Here is a 20,437-nt window from a genome sequence, read left to right as displayed (position 1 = left end):
GCGAGCTGAACCGGGTGCCTGGGGGCTTCGTTCTACATAATATCTGTGCTCGACTGTTCGGCACGACACAGGCGCTACGTGTGTGAGTTATATATTTCAGGTACTATTTCTTAATTTAACTTTTTTCCTGAGAATTAAAAAGGAAAAGTTGAATGTTAGTGTGCCTGTTCAGGAAAATGGATCCTAGAGAACTCAGGAGTTGTGTTCAGATAAAGCCACATGGGAAGGCATGTTGGTGTGAGGGCCAAATCAATTGTGGAACAGAAAGATTGTGATCAGAGTAGAAGGCAAAGAGATGTCTTTTAATGCGATTACGCATTAGGATTTGAAATCTAGAGGATTCAGCAAATAGGAAGCTCAGCCATACACAGCTTAGCTAACCAAAGGCCTAAGAGGATTCCAAAAGGGCACCTACTCTGCTTCTCATCCTCTAAATCTCCAGGTGGGAAATAAGGAAGAGCAACTCCCTGAAAGATAAGAATATGGCATAAGAGCCAGCAGCTCACACATCTTCACCCAGGATTTCAAGATCTTGGCACGCTGACAAGTTATGTAGGAGTTTTTAGATCTTTGTTAAGACTTAGTCAATGTCTTTACAACAGGAATATTTATTTCCTCTTTCCTTGAAGGTACGGTCTGGTGCTAATCTATCCACAGGGATGTGGGTCCCCTACGGCTACATTTCTCACTGGGTGGGGAGCAGTCCTGCTTCTATCACTTTGCCCCTATTTGCCTCAGAAGGACTTTCTCCAGCAGGTTCACACTTGAGGCCATGACCCTGCTCCCAGAATCCCACCTGACAGGAAAAGACTCAAGAACACAATCAAATATCTAAGAAAACTCTTAGTTTTATAAAAGTAACAAAGTAATCTATTGTAACTCTATCACTGCAGAAAAGTGTATCATAAGCATGCAATAAAAACTAAGAGCATCATTTACTTGGAAAAAAATTTCATTTTAGTCAGAGAAATCCCATTCATTCAAATTTCTCCGTTTGGCATTTATCACTTCATAGATGCAGCAGATATAATTCTAAATGAGTAAAACTGATTTCATTTCAGGGTCCACTAAATATTTTATGATACAATAACATGAAACTGAAATTACTGTGAATTATACTTTTTAACACTTTCTATTTTGGTTGTGTATCTGTGTTTATTTATCTTTTAAAGCACAGATAGGGCTTGAAACTACTAATTTTTTTGTAAACTCCTTTTGTATTCCCACAACCAGTATTTGAATTTTATCCTTTTTATTATGAAAAAGGAAAGCACCATTTAATTATAAACTGACACAGATCTTAGTCCTTTTCTGATACAGAAATATCAGAAATACCCAGCCCCCTTTAATATACTAATGAATACTTTTGTTTTAATGTTGTTTCTATGGAAAAGATGGCAAAGGCGGCCTGTTCACAAGCTCCTGGAACTCTGCACAGAGGATGTATTATTCAATCATTGTTTCTGTGTGCCAGCAAGTTAACACAATGAAGTGACATTTGACTTCACTGGAAGGAAAATAAAGTCACTTGCATTAGTTTCTCTGGCTTTGGCCAAATTTGAGAATTGCACAATAGGTCTCAATATGGGAAAAGTTGCATTGCGTCCATCAAATTAATCTAAATGCCCAGGAACCTTTCCTGCTGGGCTTGGAAATAAAGGGAGAAGACAAGAATTCACTTGGCAGATAGAGTGGCATTTGCCAGCACTTACAAAACGAGCTTTCACTCTCTTGGGTAACTCTTCATCTAAGGTGTAGATGTCCTCTCTCTTCATTGCTATTTGGGACCCATCTTCAAATTCCACCTAATGAGAAAAAAGACATCATTATATATATATATATTGAAAAGCAGACAGGTAATGGCCATTCTTTAATGGTTCCAATTAATGACTTAAGCACAGATCAAGAGGACCAATGAGCATCCATGACGGTGGGAAGTGCTCTTCCCTTGTCAAACAAACTACACACAAAGAACTGGAAACAGGCCAGGTAGATGGGAAAACCCTGTCCTCCAAAGCAAAAACAAAGTAGCTGTTGATCAAGTGATGGCTCAGAATATGGGGTTGTGATAAATTTAGCAACAAGACAGGCTAGGCCAGCTAGCACCATTTGCCTGCTTCTTACATTTGACAATGTAACAGGGAGAATTGCTCCTCTTCGCAAAAGATGCTATACTTTCTCTTGTATAACAATCTTCTCAGATAAAATTATGCAACTTACACTCCCCAAACTCACTTTTGTCAAATTCAGTCAAACAGGCCAGGAAAACATGAGCTTTTCAGCTTCATAACAAGTCAATCATATTAATGTGTGAAAATTACATTCTCATTTAAAACAAAAATGTTTAAAACTTTTTTGTTACCAACCAAATGGGAACAAATAATCTCATAATGAATTTTTTCAACATTTTAGAAGATTTTTGTCAGAGCAAAGGGAAATGACACTGGCCAGTAACAGAAATTCAGAGCAGATGAGTTTAGGTTTGTTTAATATGAACACTTTTATGAGAAAACAAAAGGAATGTAGTGAGGTAGAATATGTATATCAATTTGGAACTATTATGATACTTTTATAGTCCTTAACTGTTCTGTTTGCACGCTTTAAGAAATGAAAATATGGGGCTGGCGTGGTGGCATTAACAGGTAAAGCTGCTGCCTGAGACGCCAGCATCCCACAGAAGAGCTGGTTTGTTTCCCAGCTACTCAACTTCTGATAAAGCTCCCTGCTAATAGCCTGAAAAAAACAATGGAAGATGGCCCAAGGAGTTGGGTCTCTGTACATGCGTGGGAGACCCAGATGAAGCTCCTGGACCTAGCTTCAGCCTGGTCTAGCCCTGGCCACTATAGCCATCTGGGGAGTGAACCTGTGGATAGAAGAGTTCTCCCTCTCTCTGTAATTCTTTCAAATAAATGAATCTTTAAAAAAAAAATCCTTGTACTTCTAATCAAGGTGGCTCAAAACATGCAATTGTGCTTTTTTAAAAAAAATCTGCTTGAATTTGAAAAAAATATTAAAATAAAGATAAAATATAAAACTAAACTTCTGGGGCAGAATTTTGGAACAGCAGTCAAGAAACCACTTAGGACATCCACACCCCATCAGAGTGCCTGGGTTCAAGTCCCTGCTCCACTTACAATTCCAGCTTTGTGCACGTGTACCTGGGAAGCAGAGAAGGTGATGGCTGAAGTGACGGGGTACTTTCCACCTATGTGACAGGCTTGGAGTGACTAGTCACAGCTATTGTAGGCATTTAGGAAGTGAATCAACAGATGGAAGATCTCTCTAGTGAGCATGTTCTGCCTCTCAACTAAATAAAACTTTTGAAAAGATAAAATTAAACTTATTACCCACATACTGATAACATGTGACTAAACTGAACAACAGGCTGGAAGTAGGTCTTTGTCACTGGAGAACTCTCTCATTTCTCAGAATGCTCAGGGTAGGAAGGGTTCTCTGACTGGCTTTGTCTTGGCAGAAAGGCTTCTTAATGGTTAGGCCAAGGTGTCACCTCATTTATACAATTGCACAGCATAGCTAGAACCACCGTGCCTACCCTTTTGTTTTTGATCATTTGAAAATTCTAAAAGAGAAAAAGGCAATCATAAAACTGAGAGAGTATGCTACACTAGGACTGGCGTGAGCAAATGTCCTAGCTTGCCTGGGATACTGAGAGGCAGCTCTTTCAGTAAGAAAATCAGGGCTACCCAAAGGCAAGCAGTGCCTGGGTGAGAAAGATCCGAGAGTATGTTCTGGTCCTTCTCTTTACCACTGCATGCTCCTAAACAAATATTAAAATTTTTACTTTTTTTTTTATTTAATAAATGTGAATTTACAAAAGTGCAACTTTGTATTGTTGTGGCTCCCCCCCAACCTCCCTCCCTCCCGCGGCCCTCCCCTCTCCCACTCCCTCTCCCATCCTGCCCTTCATCGAGTTTCATTTTCAATTACCTTCATATACAGAAGATCAACTTAGTATACACTAAGCAAGGATTTCAACAGGCTGCCCTCACACAACCGCACAAGGTATAGGGTATTGTTCGACTAGTAGTGTTGTTTTTAAGTTTCATAGTAAAACACATTAAGGACAGAGATCCTACATGGGGAGCCTGTACTCAGTGACTCCCGTTGTTGATTTAACAATTGGCACTCTTATTTATGATGTCAGCAATCACCTGAGACTCTTGCTATGAGAAGCCCCTTGAGTTCACCGACTCTGAACTTGTTTAGTCAAGGCCATTTCACAGTGGAGGTTCCTTCCTCCCTTCAGAGAAAGGCGCCTCCCTCCTTGATGGCCTGTTCCTTCCGCTGGGGTCTTGTTCACCAGGATCTTTCATTCAGGTTGTTTTGCCACCGTGTCATGGCTTCCCATGCCTGTGAGACTCTCATGGACCTTTTAGCCAGATCCGAATGTCCCAAGGGTTGATTCTGAGGCCAGAGTGCTGTTTTGGGAATTTGCCATTCTATGAGTCTGCTGTGTGTCCTGCTTCCTCCGCGGGATCATTTTCTCCCTTTTTTTTCACTTTTTATTTTTTAATTTTTTTTATTTTTACTTTTTATTAAAACAAAAATATGTTCACTGATCTCTTTCTCTTCATTTATAAAATAGAAGTCAATGACTACTGTTTTGCAGGAGTACTGCAAAGGCCAGAAAATGTAAACACTTAGAATATTTAGCACTGTGCGATAGGTGTTTGGTCTATTTATTTTTATAAATGTGTTCACTTATTCAATGGTGAACATGAATAATTAGACACAAAACACAAAATGATCTCAAAATGCCACTTGGCTTAATGAGGACTTTTAAAGTACTTGTGCTTGAGAGACAATTTTAACATTTGTCTTAACTTTTCATTGAGTCTATAAATATGCCCATAGTTTTATGTTGACAGGCCATCATAAATTCAACTGATGTTAACACACTGATTACTAATTAGTCTGAATTTCAACATATCCTCATTATGTGGTATTTTTCATGTAGTAAATGGCTTTGCTACATGTAAGAAGCTTCACTTTTGTACTTATTATTTCATTAAATGTAATTATTCTCTTTTGAATAATGTAGTAATGCTTCTTTTCCAGAAAATCTCCAGCATTACCAGCCTGTCTTGTGATTTTTGTCTAATTCTTGACATTCTGACACAAAAAAGTCTAGTACTTACCCCATTATAAATAACTTGAACATGCAACTTACCACTGCCACTAATACCACATGCAAAGGAAAACAACCCTTATACACACACACACAATGTTCATTCCCTTAGGCATTTCTAGAACATGAAAAATGTTCTACCCTAAGTTTTTCAAACTTCTTTGAACAGCTTTAATTACACTGAGCTCCAGCTCCTGATGCAGCATCTTATAATGTCCTCTTCCATTTAGGCACTTGCTCCTTATCAGGCCTCCAACAATTTCTCTGCTGAAACTGGCAGTCTTATCATTCTCGAGCTGTTTTTCAACTTAACAGGCCTGAACCTTCTTGCTTTTTCTCATTTTACTTCAATCTTCCTGTTTTCACTCCTCTGTTTAGTTTGAGAATGTTGATTTCTGCCACAGTGGGACTGAAAATACTACCATGTACTGGTTCTAATAAATGTGTCCTTTTTCAAAAGCCTTTCTGAATGAATAAAAATGCACATGTGCGATCCATGTTGCTTCCCTTATTAGAGCTAAACTCATTGTTATTTCTGGTAGAAATAAAATAATTTCACTTTTTAATTGTATGCATACTGCTTAATGCCAGGTATGAACAGAAAGGCTGAGGGTGTACAATCACTGAACACTGCCCACATCTGTGCCAGTGTGCCATGAGATGCCTGGCAGGCATCTGTCCCTCTGCAAAAGCCAGCATTTTGGCTGCTGGCTGACGAACAGCCATCTCTATCTTGGCTTACGGTGAGAGGAACCAGTTGGTTAGTTAGGTTCTCCTCATATACTGGAAGCCCATCATCTTTTTGGTCAAGATGTATTCTTATCAATTAAACACTTCAGGAAATGTTCTTAGGGTTTCCCAGTGTCCAACTTGGTAATAAAATTCCAGAGCCTGGGTCATAAGACACTGAGTCTCTGTCTCCTTTGTAGGACACGAAGTGCCCCACATCCATGTGGCTTACTGATCAGCAGTACGCTGGGTACTTGTCTCCTGCGGCTCCTCCTGCCCGTCACAGGGAGAACTCACCTGGTACATGTGGGCGACATTTGACCCAAGATATTTCGCCCCGTAGAGTTTGCCATCAGGCCACTTGACTTGGACAACTTCTCCCTCAGCAGGAGGGCCCAGCTTCACGCAATCCCGGCTCTGTGGAATAAACAAGACAGGCTTTTCAAGGCAAGTGCCTAAGTGCCTAAATTCAGAACTTAGCAAATGATGAACTCCTGGCAATTAGAAGGAGTTACTGCCTCTGTGTTTTATGGATAATGATCTCGCATGAGTGTTCAGGGGAAGAGATATGAGCCAAAAGGGTACTTAAAGATTCAGTCTACATCATAAAGTTGCAAAGGAACCACCATAATCCAAGCAGGAAAAAATAGCAGCATTTACATTTGCTATTTGACAAAGAATTGTTCGGGGGGTAACTAAAATATGCATTGAAACTGCTTCAGCTGAGAAATAGACCAGCTAATAATTTATAACACCTGACATTTATATAGCATTTTTTTTTTCCCAGTGAATGAAATGCTTTAGCACACATCTCACTTGATCCTTATAATCACTCCATGAAATTGGCAGAGATTATTAATTATTCCCATTATATTGAGAAGGAAATGGACCCTCTGAGGGGTGCTCCCTTAAGTCATCAGGGTCTCTGGAAAAGTGAAGCTAAGCAGGAAAGAGACAAGGACACCCAGGTGGGAGACGGGAGAGGAAGTAGTAGAGTGCCATCAGGGCTGGTAGGGTGTACAAAAGTACAAAAAGGTGGACTAGTGGATGCATCTGAAGCAGGACATGCTAAGTTGGGTGCTGTGCCTTGCCCAGGACACCCGAAGACCCCTGGCCCTCCCCAGGCAGGCACATGTCTGCTGGAATATTCCACTGAGCAACCAGCCTGCTCCCTTACACAGGTCATCATGGTGGCACCCGTAACCCACAGACCTCTCACTTCTTGTCTTTTGCTCCAAGTTGCCACCTCCAAGGGCAGTAATACAGAGCACAAATCCCTAGGTTCACAGTTAGTTCATCCTAGAAGGTGCTGTGTTTTTTTTTTTTTTTTTTCGTAGTAGGGTGGGTAGAGGTGCAGGTAAAGTCACAAAAACTTTTCTGTAGACTTAGTTTAAAAACTCTCAAATTTGTATGTATTGAGTACCACATAATATAATGCTAATACAAAGGAATTAAATACTTGACTACTTTGGTAAAAATTTTTTGCATGTTTAGCAATTCATGATTTGCTAATACTAGCATTCTACTGATGAGGCCAATCTAACTGATTGAAATGCACACTTGACCAATCAAGCTCTAAATGCAGCCTGGCACATTCTGTGGTTTAAATGAGAGGCACACATAGCAAATATTTAGTTGTTTATGACTAGAAATCTACCATGTATTACTTTTTATTATTAACAGAAATTCTGCATTATAAAGGAGTGGCCATTTGATTTGAGTATACATGAAAAGCCCAGCTGTTCATTTCTCTAACCATAGACTATTTTCTATTTAGAGCTATGGCCAAAGAAAAAATTCATGTGCTTGGGAGCACTGTAGAACTGACAGTGTGCATCTAACTGAGTCAAAGGTAAAACAAGTTTATACTTGGCCTTCATAACATTTGACCTCAGGGCATGCAGAATTGAAAGGGCAGGCAGTAGAACTGTGTTCTGTTCATGGCCATGGGTTTATTACCTCACTTTCCATCTCCCTTCCAAAGCTCTACATACAGAAAATGATGGTAGGCATAGCTTCTAAGTTCATACTGGATACATGAGTCTGGTCGCCTAGGGTTGGAAGTCCTATCAGCTCTGCCGGTTACTGATCCACAACCCAGATGCTCTGTTAACAGAGGCAGAGGTGGGTGCAATGGGGTGGAGTTTGGTGCTTCTTTCTGCTAAAGTTTTCTTCCAGGTGGTGGGAGCTCCACTAGTAATCTCTTGGCCTTTCTTTACTCCTTTAAGAGGACTAAAAATGACCTTAATTTTATTGCTGAATTCTGAAAGAGACTAAGTTTCTCAAACTATGTGCCATAGTACCCTGAGGTTACTGTGGATTACTTTCAGGGTAAACATGGTGACACTTGTGAGACTGAGACCAGCTTACTAAAGCATTCCATTGTTTGGATCCAATACTGTTGGGTATTTCTTTTCACCTAGGGACACTATAAAATATGTGTAAAATATTAAAAGTGCTGTGAGTCAAGAAGTTTAGTGACCTTTAGTTCAGTCCTTCACCGCTTCTTTTTGAAGCCACCCTGTAGGCAGAGACTATGCTCTTTATTCTGCTCCTTCCACAGGGGAGCCTGCAGTCTCCTATACCACCTGTCACTAGGTAAGCCTGTCTAATTCCAAGACCCAGTGCTAGGAAACCCGTTTGTCCACAGATACACGCTGCATTCTCCGATATTGCCTTTATTAGTAATAAAGGGGATGGTTCATCTCCAAAACCTAACTCCTTTGTCTCTCTGTGGGCAGGATGAGAAGCATTATTTAGTCCTTAATCCCAACAGAGTCAAGTCAGCACCCCGGGGGAAAATGGGGAACTACACTCTCCATTTACTTTTTTTTTTTTTTAAAGACTTATTTTATTTATTTGAAAGACAGAGTCACAGAGAGAGGCAGAGGCAGAGAGAGAGAGAGAGAGAGAGAGAGAGAGAGAGAGAGGTCTTTCATCTGCTGGTTCACTCCCCACATGGCTGCAATGGCTCGAGCTGAGCCGATCTGAAGCCAGGAGGCAGGAGCTTCTTCTTGGTCTCCCATGTGGGAGCAGGAGCTCAAAGAACTTCCACTGCTTTCCCAGGCCAGATCAGAGAGCTGGATGAGAAGTGGAGCAGCCGGGACTTGAACCCAAGCCTATATTGGAATGCTGGCACTGCGGGAAGTGGCTTTACTCGCTATGCAATGGTGCTGGCCCCTCTCCATTTACTTTTAGTGGCAGATTTAAGACATTCCTTTATAACTTAGCTATTTAACTTTACAGATTTGACCTTCAATAGAAGTTCAGTAACTTTTAAAATATAACTTCCCCAATAAACACTGACCAGCAATTTTAGCGCCATTATCACCAAGGTAATATATACTTGTATACTTGATCAACTTCCCATAAAAATATGGCTTTATTAATAACTGAACAAAACTCAAGTAAATATCTGAGATACAGTTTGGTATCTTTTTTCACTAAATGTCAACCCTTAACTCATGAAAAATCTTAACTTGGCAGTGAAAGACCTGACCTCTAGTAGCCCCTTGTAGCTCACTCACCACCAATGTTGCTCTGTATCAGCCACAAACAGCAAATTCATAATCTTTCACATCAGACCCTAGCAAATATACTTCTTCAGTTTATTTTATCAATCTTCTTGCTTTCAGAACTCTTTTCCCTTACTGATAGAAAAATAATCAACCAACTGCATAATAAGATAGATTATCCTGTGAATCCCCCACTTCCACAACCATAAGGCACTCTTAGGCATGATGGCTACCTTCCCAGGTCATTTAGTTAGAAGCGGATATTTCATTTTCATACAGCTTTATTTAGCATGTGTATCTTGTTATTTACTACCAAGCTATATTCCAAATAGATTTAAAGCAGCTTATAGAAAAACACACCCAAAAAAAATGGTGTCAATTCATCAGCTGTCTCACATTTTGAATTTGCCAGAAACTTTCTAAGACCGAGTGAGATAGAAAGCATGAAGCCAAAATCAAAGTCGGAGCATGAGCAGTGATGAACTGGAGTTCAAAGTTTGATAATTAGGCTTCCCTGATCCTCCCAAAGCAGAGCTGCTGAGTCACGAGGTAAGCTGGGTGTCCCCAGAATTGCTGCAACTGCTAATTCCATCTCTATTTAGTGGGCACTTACTGGGTCTGAAACTTTGAAGGTAATAACCCCTAGCTCCCTCAACTAGAGACAGGCAGAGGGTACCCTACAGACACCTGGCGACCCGTCACACTGAGCCCCACGGCTCTGCAAGGCAGGGGCCTCAAGGGTCCTCCTGAGGAGTGGGATTCACGTGTAGTGAAGCTACACTCTTCCCACGATCACTTCAACCAGAGCAGAACCTGGATTTGACTGAGTTTCTAAGGAAGATTACATTTGAGGGGAAAAAATTTTCCTTTGGAACAAAAGGTTCAGCAAAGTTTCAATGCTCTGTTTCCTCTCTCCAAAGCCTCCCAAGGCTACTGTCTCCCGGGGCTGCCCACGGGGAACCAGGGACTACTATCTCAACATGGGACCCCAGTGCAGGAGGGCACAGTTTAAATATGAAGAGTCCAGGGCTCCCAAGCTCTCTGTTATGTGGATGATTTTCTTTTCTGAAGCATTTTAAAATTTAAGATCAATTATTTTAAAGGGTATAAAATGCTGAAGAGATATTTCCTAATACAGTGCTTAGTGTGTTTACCTTTGCTGGTAAACTGAATGCATCAAGACTGTGACTAACCCATTTTTCTCAGTTGCTTTCTGGACCCTCTGAAGCAGGGTATTGCATTCACCTGACATGACATGGCTGTTTGCCATTGACTGTACTGCCTCTAGGGATGGGTAAACTTGCCTAAAATCTACCCGAACCTTGTCACAGGGACATTGGTGTCTAGAGCTGCTAGCAAGCCTGTAGCTACAGTACTAAACAGATGACGTGGAAATTAAAGACTGAAATAACAGTCATCTGCAAGAGGGGACGTCTACCTATGACAGCTACTTACAAGATTAAGATTGCAGCATCAGCCCAGCAAGAGAACTGTGTCATTTCCCATTTCAACCAGGGTCCTATGCAACCTCGACTAACTAAAGAGTAAAGCCCAACTGACAGCCTAAATATTTTGATTCTAAAGTCACTCTGCTCTTGAACTCTTATTGGGCTTTTTAAAGGGGACCCATGAAGCTACCCTCAAATTTTGCCTGCTTTATCCTCACATTCCACTGCCTCCTATACTCCTAATAGGTGTAAACCACAGTCAGCCCCATCTATCAGTTCACCCACACCAGATGAAGACATGACATGGCATGTGACTTTCTAGTAGTTCATGGACTTATATATAGTGTGGAGCCTCTGATGGTGCCCCTGTGGGAAAAGCTTAAGTAACCTGGAGCAAAATGATGTCAACAGCTGCAAGCATTCTGGGATAATCACCTGCTCATTACTGGGCTTTGGCAGGGATTAACAAGACTGACTGGCAGCCATGTAATAATCACAGTGCTAATCAGTCACGGGTGTGTTGGCCCAGCATCTGAACTCCCTTCTCTCTTCAGAGTCTCAGTGGGAGGCAGAGCTGGCCCTACTATGACAGACTGTGAACAATGCCAGAAACTCCCCTTCCCAGCTTCCCTAGAAGCAAAGACACTCACAGGGGTCTGGCCAGCATTTAGAACCTGTGATCAGAGACACAGAGAGCGAGATGCTATCAAAAGCCAGCTGTGGGCTTCACTTGCTTCCACAACAAGGAAAGCACCTGTGGCCTCATCCTGCCTACAGTTCCAACTGAACAGCCTCCTCATTTTCTGACCCTTGTGCTGCATTCCGAGAGACTCCACGAGCTCTTCCTGATAACTTGCCGATAAATCTCTGCAGAGCGCACATCTCCATCAGTTTCTGTTGCTTACCATTCAGCTATCCTGACTGAGGAGTTGGGTGACGGCACATCCCTCCTCTCATAAAGAGGAAAAGAAGTGTTTCATTTACTGACAGAATATAAAACTTCCCACACCATCCGATCCTCGTTCAAAACGCTGAGGAGAAAAATTATCCCCAAAGGAAGGGAGCACACTGATGGAAGCACCTACATGTTTACAAGGCCTGGCCCCGAAGGACTTGCAGGGGACTCCACATCCTCTCTGCAAACCTCCGTAAAACATATTCCAGATCCTAAGGCAAGTCTCCACGCACCTTGAGCCATTAAGAAATGGCCTATTAAGGGGGCTGCTTTGTCAGACACAGCACTCCAGACTATTTGGAAATATCTCATGTTTAGGTAGAGATTAACAAAGATACAAAACATTTTTCTTAACAATATTTTGTTCTGTGCTTCATCTACTGCTTTCCCAGGCCACAGCAGAGAGCTGGATTGGAAGAGGGGCAGCTGGGAATCAAACCGGTGCCTATACAGGATGCTGGCGCCACAGGCGGAGGATTAACCTACTGCTCCACGGTGCTGTCCCCCTTGGTTGATATTTATAATTTGGTACCTTACCATTTATCACCTACAATTACATTATAAACATTTTCTTAGTTATTGTCTTTTTAAAACTGCATTTTATTCACAAATATATGCAACAATATGAACATGCTACAAATTAATTAGTGATTCTCTTCTTGTTAGATATTTAGGTCCCTCCAATTTTTCCCTATCATATATATTTCTAAATAAATGTTCATCTAAGTTACTGAGTATATTCTTTTTTTTTTTTTTTTTTTACAGGCAGAGTGGACAGTGAGAGAGAGACAGAGAGAAAGGTCTTCCTTTTGCCGTTGGTTCACTTCCAGTGGCCGCTGCGGCCAGCGCACCACGCTGATCCGAAGCCAGGAGCCAGGTGCTTCTGGTCTCCCATGGGGTGCAGGGCCCAAACACTTGGGCCATCCTTCACTGCCCTCCCAGGCCACAGCAGAGAGCTGGCCTGGAAGAGGGGCAACCAGGAAAGAATCCGGCACCCCAACCAGGACTAGAACCTGGTGTGCCAGCACCACAGGCGGAGGATTAACCTATTGAGCTGCGGCGCCGGCCCCTGAGTATATTAAAACAGCTCCTAGATTAAGAATTACTTGGGGGTGCTGGTGCTGGTGCTGCGACGTGGTAGGTTAATCCTGCTGCTGTGCTGTCATCCCTTATGGGTGCTGGTTCTAGTCCTGGCTGCTCCTTTTCTGACCCAGCTCCCTGCTTTGGCCTGGGAAAGCAGCAGAAGATGGCCCACGTGCTTGGGACCCTGCACCTTCGTGGGAGACCTGGAAGAAGCTCCTGGCTCTTGGCTTCAGATTGGCACAGCTCTAGCTGTTGTGGTGATTTGGGGAGTGAACCAGCAGATGAAAGACCTTTCTTTCTGTTCCTCCCTCTCATATGCCTATAACTCTAACAACTCTCAAAAAAAATATAAAACTTCAAAAAAAAAAAAGTTAATTTCATCAGCTTTGAAAAATTCAACACCAGATCACTTCTCCAGTGCAGTGAATCCCATCTTCACCACCAGAGAAGCTTCTGCATCATTTGGTGTGAGGTGCCATTCCAGGCAGTCTGATGTGTGGTCAGCTTGGGAATCACTGCTCTAGGAGGACCTCTCACCATGCACACTGCATGCTCCATGTGTAAGACACAGCCAATCCCACAGTCCTTCCTCCCATGCCTTTTCAGTGAGAGTCCTCTAAGATGCCTAAAAGAACGTCTGGAATGCCCCTGCCCCAAGCTTTCTGGGTCTAAGTGTGATCCACGCTGGTTACAGAACATTTCAGGTTTGGGGTTAATGGTTTCAACCCAAGCTGCTTCCACATAAACCCTAACCGTTCCAGGAAAACACCGAGTCTGATTTGCAGTTTTCCTTTTTAATACTTTGACTGTTTAAAGATACACACACACACACACACACACACACACACATTTCTATACCCCAAGCTGCTATGATTGTGTGTTTTAAGACAGAGATGCCTGCCTTGCTCCCTCAAGCAGCCAAAATCTCTCCCCCACTGTTCACAGGTGGCCAGTGCCCTGACACATGTCCACACTCTCCTTCTGCACGACAGTTTTACTCCCACAGAAAGAGTAGCACTAACACTGAGCTACTGAACTGAAGCCCAGCTGATTTGTTAGTGTGCACTTTCCCTTCAGCTACAAGCCAGGAGAGGACATAATGCCTGGGAGAGGTACTGCAGGCCCAGAGATGGAGCTCATTTTATTAGTCTGAAAGTTATTACAGCATGAAGCCTCAGAAGGTATATTTATAAAATAAGTCACATCCTTATGATATTAGAACCAGGTGAGATTCCAGCATGAAAAAGCTTTAAAAGGCACAGAAAGTACAAAGTTAGGCAGCTTATTTTGGCAATTATCTTCCTGGATCCTTTGAAGTGAGGAAATTTAAGAAAAGCTAATAACGAGAAACAAGGCTGGCATGGGGGACTGTCTTGCCCCAGAAGGGACCCAAGAGGCACTGAGCCTGTGCACACAGGGTGATGGCACCATAGTGCTGACAAGTCTATGCATTCTTGGAACTAGAGAGTGAGGAAACTGACTCCCTTGCTCTGAGAGACTGCCTTCTTCTCTGGCAAACACGGAGTGTACACTGTGGACCTGGCACTGACGGGGAACTGGGAAAAGAGACAAAATGACCTAGTCCTTTCAGAACCCTTGTTTGCAAAGGAGTCAGATCCCCCCCCGAGGACTCCACCATACACACAAGGATCTATAGTATGAGGTGCTGTGTGAACAAAGGTGACAGCCAGGGAGGTGGGAACTCTACGTGTCCACACCTCACCTTCCTATGACATCAGCTGTGTCAAAGGCTTTCTCCTCTTCAGATTAACCACAATTTCTCTTGCCTCCTCTCCAGGTTAAACCATTCTCTAGACCAGATGTCAAAGGAAGAAGCCAGAAATGTTTGTGGGACTCACTGACACTGGCATCATCAATTTGATGTTAGCTGGCCTCTTACAGTGGGTCAGGCTATCAGACCAAGCAGGAGGACGGAACTGTAGTCTTGGTCCCTTCCCGTAACTCTTAGCAGTATTCTCGAAGGATCCCTCCAAAGATTCCAGGGTTGAAGCTCCAGTCATACGGGGAGCATGAGATTTACAAGCTACTCAAACAGGGAAATTTATTAGAAGTTCTGGTAATTCCTCTTAGAGCCTTCTTTCAGTAACGTGTCCTTTTTAAAAAAGGTATTGAACCTACATGACTGGAAAGTATTAAGGAAATGGGGCTGGCGCTGTGGTGCAGGTTAAAGCCCCGGCCTGCACCCTTGGCATCCCATATGAGTGCCAACTGAGTCCTGGCTGCTCCTTTTCTGATGCAGCTCTCCGCTATGCCCTGGGAAAGCAGCAGAAAATGGCCCAAGTCCTTGGGCCCCTGCACCCACGTAGGAGATCTGGAAGAAGCTCCTGGCTCCTGGCTTCTGATAGGCTCAGCTCAGCTGCGGCCAATGCGGCCATTTAAGAAGTGAACCAGTGGATGGAAGACATTTGTCTCTGTCTCTCCCACTCACTGTCTGTAACTCTACTTCCCAAATAAATAAATATTAAAAAAGTATTAACACAAGTCTTGTGCTTAAGAAAACTCTAATGAGTTGACCAAAAATTAGTGGTTGCTAACACTAACAGTATCACTCCCACCAGAGCCACAGACTCCACCTACATATTTATCCTGTGCTAGGCACCACACTAACTGCTTTATACTTTGCATTTCAAGAATCTCAGTAATAATCCCATTATCCCTTGGCATCTTTTGATGGTCTGATGTTAGGGTACCCCTGCCCTACCCCTGCAGACACCAAAATGAGCGAATACCCAAGTTCCTTATATTAAATAAATGCACATACCTGTACAGAACCTATACACACCCTTCTATATACTTTAAATTGTCTCTGGAATATTTGTAATATATAACACAAGGAAATAATATGTAAATAGTTATTACTCTGATCTAGGGAATAATGACAAAGGAGAAATATGTACATGTACAGTACACATGTAACTTTTTGTGAGTATTTTCTATCCACAATTACTTGGATCCATAGATGCAAAACCCAGGGATACAAAGGGTTGACTGCATTTATTATTATCTCCATTATATGGACAAGGGAACTGGTGTTAACTGCCTTGCCCAGGGTCACAGAGTTAGCTAGCAGAGGAAAAATGCACACAAGATCTTTTTGCCACTTCGGCAGCTCTTCCTTCCTTGGGGGAGAGCCAATACCAGTGCTGATGAATGTCCCAGAGCTAGCTGCATCCTCCTGCAGTTTTTCTCTGCAGACACTAACACAAAAGCACCCCAGGACTGTAAGTCCACATACTCAAATAAGGGGAAAAAAATTCCATTTATACAGGACTGATTCTTCCCCACCCCCACATTTTATAGTGGTTGGCAGGGGCGAAAATGCATGAGGGGAATAAAATATTTTATTGTATCAATAAAAATTTATGTTGCAAAACGAAGACAGACAGGCTTGAGGTGAATTTCTCCATGGTGGTTTCTAAAAATAAACGTCAGTTCCAAAAGCTAAAAAAGGAAAGAAGAAAGGAAAGATACAGATAAACGCTGAGGGGAGAGAAGACGGTCCTGTGGTTCCAGGCCATGCCAGGCCATGTATCTACAGTCCCCACTCTGCCCTGCAGTGCCTTCTTTATCTGGGGTCTGTCACTGAAGGGTAGTGCTTCTGAGGTCTATAGTCAGGCTGCCTGCCTGGAGTCAGAAGACTTGTTTCCTTAATGATAAAAGCGGATACTGGGCAGGCTTTTGGCATCGAAGTTAAGCCACTGCTTGGAATACTTACATCCCATATTAGACAGCCTAGGCTCAAAAGCTGGCTCTGCTTCTGATTACAGCTTCCTGCTAATGTACACCATGGGAGGCAGCAGTGATGTTTCAAGTACTCGGGTCTTTGCCACCCATACTGGATTGAGTTCTCGCCTCATGGCTCCTGGCTTTGGCCTGGCCCAGCCATGACTATTGCCAGCTTTGGGGTATGAACCAGAGGATGGGAGATCTCTTTCCATATGTCTCTCTCTCTCTCTCTCTCTGTTCAAATGAATAAAATACATAAAATTGAGATATTGATGCTATCTTGCAGAGCTACTGGGAGAACTAGAGCTAATACCTAATTAAAGAAAAGAAGAATAGAAAAGTAAGGCAGTTGCTGAGTTTTGAGTGAACCGGGATTGGATTTAATTTCTATCAAAAGGGAACACCCACAGGATGGTAGGGAGGGGACAAAATCCTCAGAAGAAAGAGATCCTTGGGATTAAAAACAGTGAAGCCAAGACTGAGAAGCCAAGGATATAGACTTTGGGACAAGGGATGTTAAAAATGAGCAACTTAAATAGCACACAGAACTGCAAAAGATGAGCATATATGTAATCCTCATGTAAAACTAAACACCAAGGCAAGGCAGGGGGGCAAGTGTCAGCATCCCCTAAAAAGGAGCAAGATGATTCACCCCAGGGCACACAGCTAATAACTAGATGGGGAGGAGGGAGTTATTCACTGAACACAGCATTTTTGAGCATTGCTTTTTTGCATTTCTTGTATATCTGGAACAATGGGATGAGTAGTGAGTAAAACAGATGTGGCTTTTACTTTATGCGACTCTTTAGTGGAAAACACAGCCATTAATTTTTTTAAAATAAAAGGTTTTAAATAAGTTTATGAACTTCTCCATAAGGGAACTATAGCATAGGGCAGAAGTATTTAACGCTATATGGTCATTATATCACAGAGACCTTCAAGATGCCTCAAGAGAGGAGAGATCTAAAATGAAATACTGACAAAGCAATCTGAAAGGATCCAGATAAGTGAAACCAGTGCAAAAGAGCAAGGATACAAGGAGTTCTCAGAGGAGTTTATATCTTTTTAAGAAATAACTTTTTTTTCTGATTATAAAACTAAAACCTGCTCATATGGAAACTATAAGGTGAAAAAGTTGAAAATCATAATCACCTATGATTACACTCTCTAAAGATAATCAGTAACATTTTAATGTATTTTCTTTGAGGATTTTTCCTTTGCATATTTATATTTTTCTACATAATTGGGATCATTCAGTATATACAATTTTGCACCTGGTTTTTCCATGTATTATACTGTGCCACTAAATACCCTTTGAAACTGTGATTTTTAAAACCTGCATAAATAATTCATTTAACCTTCCTTCTAGCGGCACTGGTGAGTGCTTAGTGTCCAGGTCAGAGAAACAGAGTTGTCCAGTTGCAGATTGCACTTAGGGCAGGATGTTCTCACACCCGAGGGCAACATTCTCAGTGGGACACTGTGTAAGAAAGAGCATTCTGCAACCACTGTGTTTATTAGAGCATTCATTCCTTCCCCTGACTGGGGAATGAGATCTGTTTTGTTTAGACTTGCAAGGATTTAGGAGAAGGGACCCGAAAGCTCCCTAAAAAATATGCAAGAGAGAATGGGGTTATTCATTTTGGCTCTAAGAGTCAAGGACCAGAACCAGCTCTTGGGTGTTTCCAAGAACCACCATTCACATTCTACGTAAAGTAACTAATGCCTTCTAACACTTACATAGAAAGCTAACAGTGAGCAGTGTTCTGGAATGGGCCTGAAGACCATTCACCAGGGCAATGGTAGGGCAGACTTCATGCCGTAGGGGGAAGTTCAAGGGAGTCGCAGATCAGGGTCAGTGGAAGGGAAAGCAGCATTAAGAGCCAACATGGGAGAGGACTGTACACTACCATTTTAGTTTGTCTTACCTATATAACAACCCTGAACTTAGCCATGGTGACTCAGAATTTCTAGCCAAGGCCCCCTGGTTCAAGAATCTCTCATTTAATGGCCAGGAGAAGACTTATTGACAGTATGGGCAAAGCTGTGACTACTAGTCTTGAACTTCTCAAGTGCTACTCTAGTGCCCATCTTCCTTCACCAAAGCCCTTGGAACACAGTGTGGAAAAGAACAGCAAGAAAAATCAGACATACACATGGTTGTATTTTCCCATGATCTAATTGTAGTTGCTCTCTGGCTCCATTCCTTGAGCTCTTTATAATATCAACTTCCTCTATGGTTAAACAAATGGAGCACCCTTTCCCTCAACACCCCAGGGAGCCCTGTTTGATACAGCACCACCTTGGTATTGGGTGGGCCCGCAGAAGGCCTGTGTTAGCTTAATCAATCCAATGACATGCAAACAGGTAAAGCAAAAAGCAGAGGAAAGGATGAAACAGATGGGTGTGTGGGTCTCAACGTACTGCTGTGCAAAAAGGCTTTTATAAAATTTCCGTGGTAAAATGGACAACTGCAAAAAGATTTCAAGCTATGTAAAAATGTCAAGAATTAATACTCTCGAACTGACACCTAAGAAAAACTGCTAGCCACCAAACAATAGTGCAACACTCCAGTAACACTCTATGTCTCATAGTGGGCGGCTGTGTGCTTAAACAACTGATGTTCAGCTCTCCGCCTCCGCCAAGCTGATCACAAAGGGCTCCCTCCCTCACACTGACCATGCAAGTAGTCATCAAGGCTGGGAATCCAGAAAGCGGAGTGCATGTGTGCAAAGGAGTGGACAACTTGGCTGAGCCTACATTCCCATGCTTACAGGCAGAAATGACTACGGTCACTCACTGGTTTTCTCTCCTGCCAGGACAGGCAGAAACCTGAGGGTTCCTGCAGGCCAATGTCCCAATTTTAAAAGAGAAGGACTGAAAAAATGAAAATGTCTTGGACAAAATGACAACTCACCAAGACCTGGGTTTATATGATTTAGGTTTTCATGGCCCAGCAGTGTGAAGTTTGGAACAAATGAGGCACACCTGGAAAGGATTTTTAATAGGAGATTAAAAAGGAGCGTCAGGAAGGGTGAAGACAAACTAGAGATTTTATGAGAGTGGGAGTTGTTGAAAACTGTCAGCTTGAATAAAGTGAAAATTCAGAAGGAGGCATCCTGAGTGTATGTGTACAAAGAAAATAACCCAGAATGTCCTCAAGGCTGCAAATATGTTCGTGAGCACAGCAAAAAATGAGAGCAACTCCATTCTATAAATACCTTCCATGAAAGCTACTGCTTCAACTCTTAGTTCAACATGTCCTTCCTTTCAGACTAAATGCAAATAAGTAGGGGCCAACAGTGTGCCACAGCTGGTAAAGCTGCTGTCTGTGACACCGGCATCCCATTAGGGCTCTGGTTTGTGTCCTGGCTGTTCCACTTCTATCCAGCTCCCTGCTAACAGACTGGGAAAAGCAGCGGAACATGGCCCAAGTGTTTGGGCTCCTGCCACCCACGTGGGAGATCTGGAAGAAGCTTCTGGCTCCTGGGTTTGCCCTTGCCCAGCACTGTCCATCGCAGTCATGCGAGAAGTGAGCCAGCAGATGGCTATCTCCTCTGTCTCTCCCTCCCTCTAACTCTGACTTACAACAGATGTCTATGAAGAACAGGACGAGTGTAATTATTACCAGTATATCGCCAAGAGAGACTAGTCTGGCTAAGTGCTAGACAGATAAATAGGATGGGTGAGGAGAGGGCAACACATCAATCTATAATTCAACACTTTTACCCTTTAAGGGAACTCAGAATTTCCCCAAATGATTCTTCTGTTGCTAAAAAGCTGCGAAATCCAAATAATCTTAATGTGAAAT

The 20,437-nt window shown here is 42.5% G+C and overlaps 1 protein-coding gene across 4 annotated transcripts in view; it reads right to left on the bottom strand.

Moving 5' to 3' along the window:
• The window catches only part of KDM4C (lysine demethylase 4C), a 350,839-nt gene that overhangs the window by 3,587 nt on the left and 326,815 nt on the right, over nucleotides 1-20,437 (bottom strand). For all 4 annotated transcript variants that reach the window (XM_051858176.2, XM_051858178.2, XM_070051918.1 and 1 more), the window contains 2 exons: nucleotides 6,176-6,295; nucleotides 1,713-1,805 (listed from right to left, as the gene is read on the bottom strand). In XM_051858176.2, the coding sequence (XP_051714136.1) occupies nucleotides 1,713-1,805; nucleotides 6,176-6,295 (213 nt within the window). The remainder of the gene's footprint in view (nucleotides 1-1,712; nucleotides 1,806-6,175; nucleotides 6,296-20,437) is intronic.

This window comes from Oryctolagus cuniculus, chromosome 1, assembly GCF_964237555.1.
Source record: "Oryctolagus cuniculus chromosome 1, mOryCun1.1, whole genome shotgun sequence".
NCBI classification, from domain to species: Eukaryota; Metazoa; Chordata; class Mammalia; order Lagomorpha; family Leporidae; genus Oryctolagus; species Oryctolagus cuniculus.
Note: the sequence above shows the minus strand (reverse complement) of the source record. Positions and strands in the feature narration are given on the sequence as shown.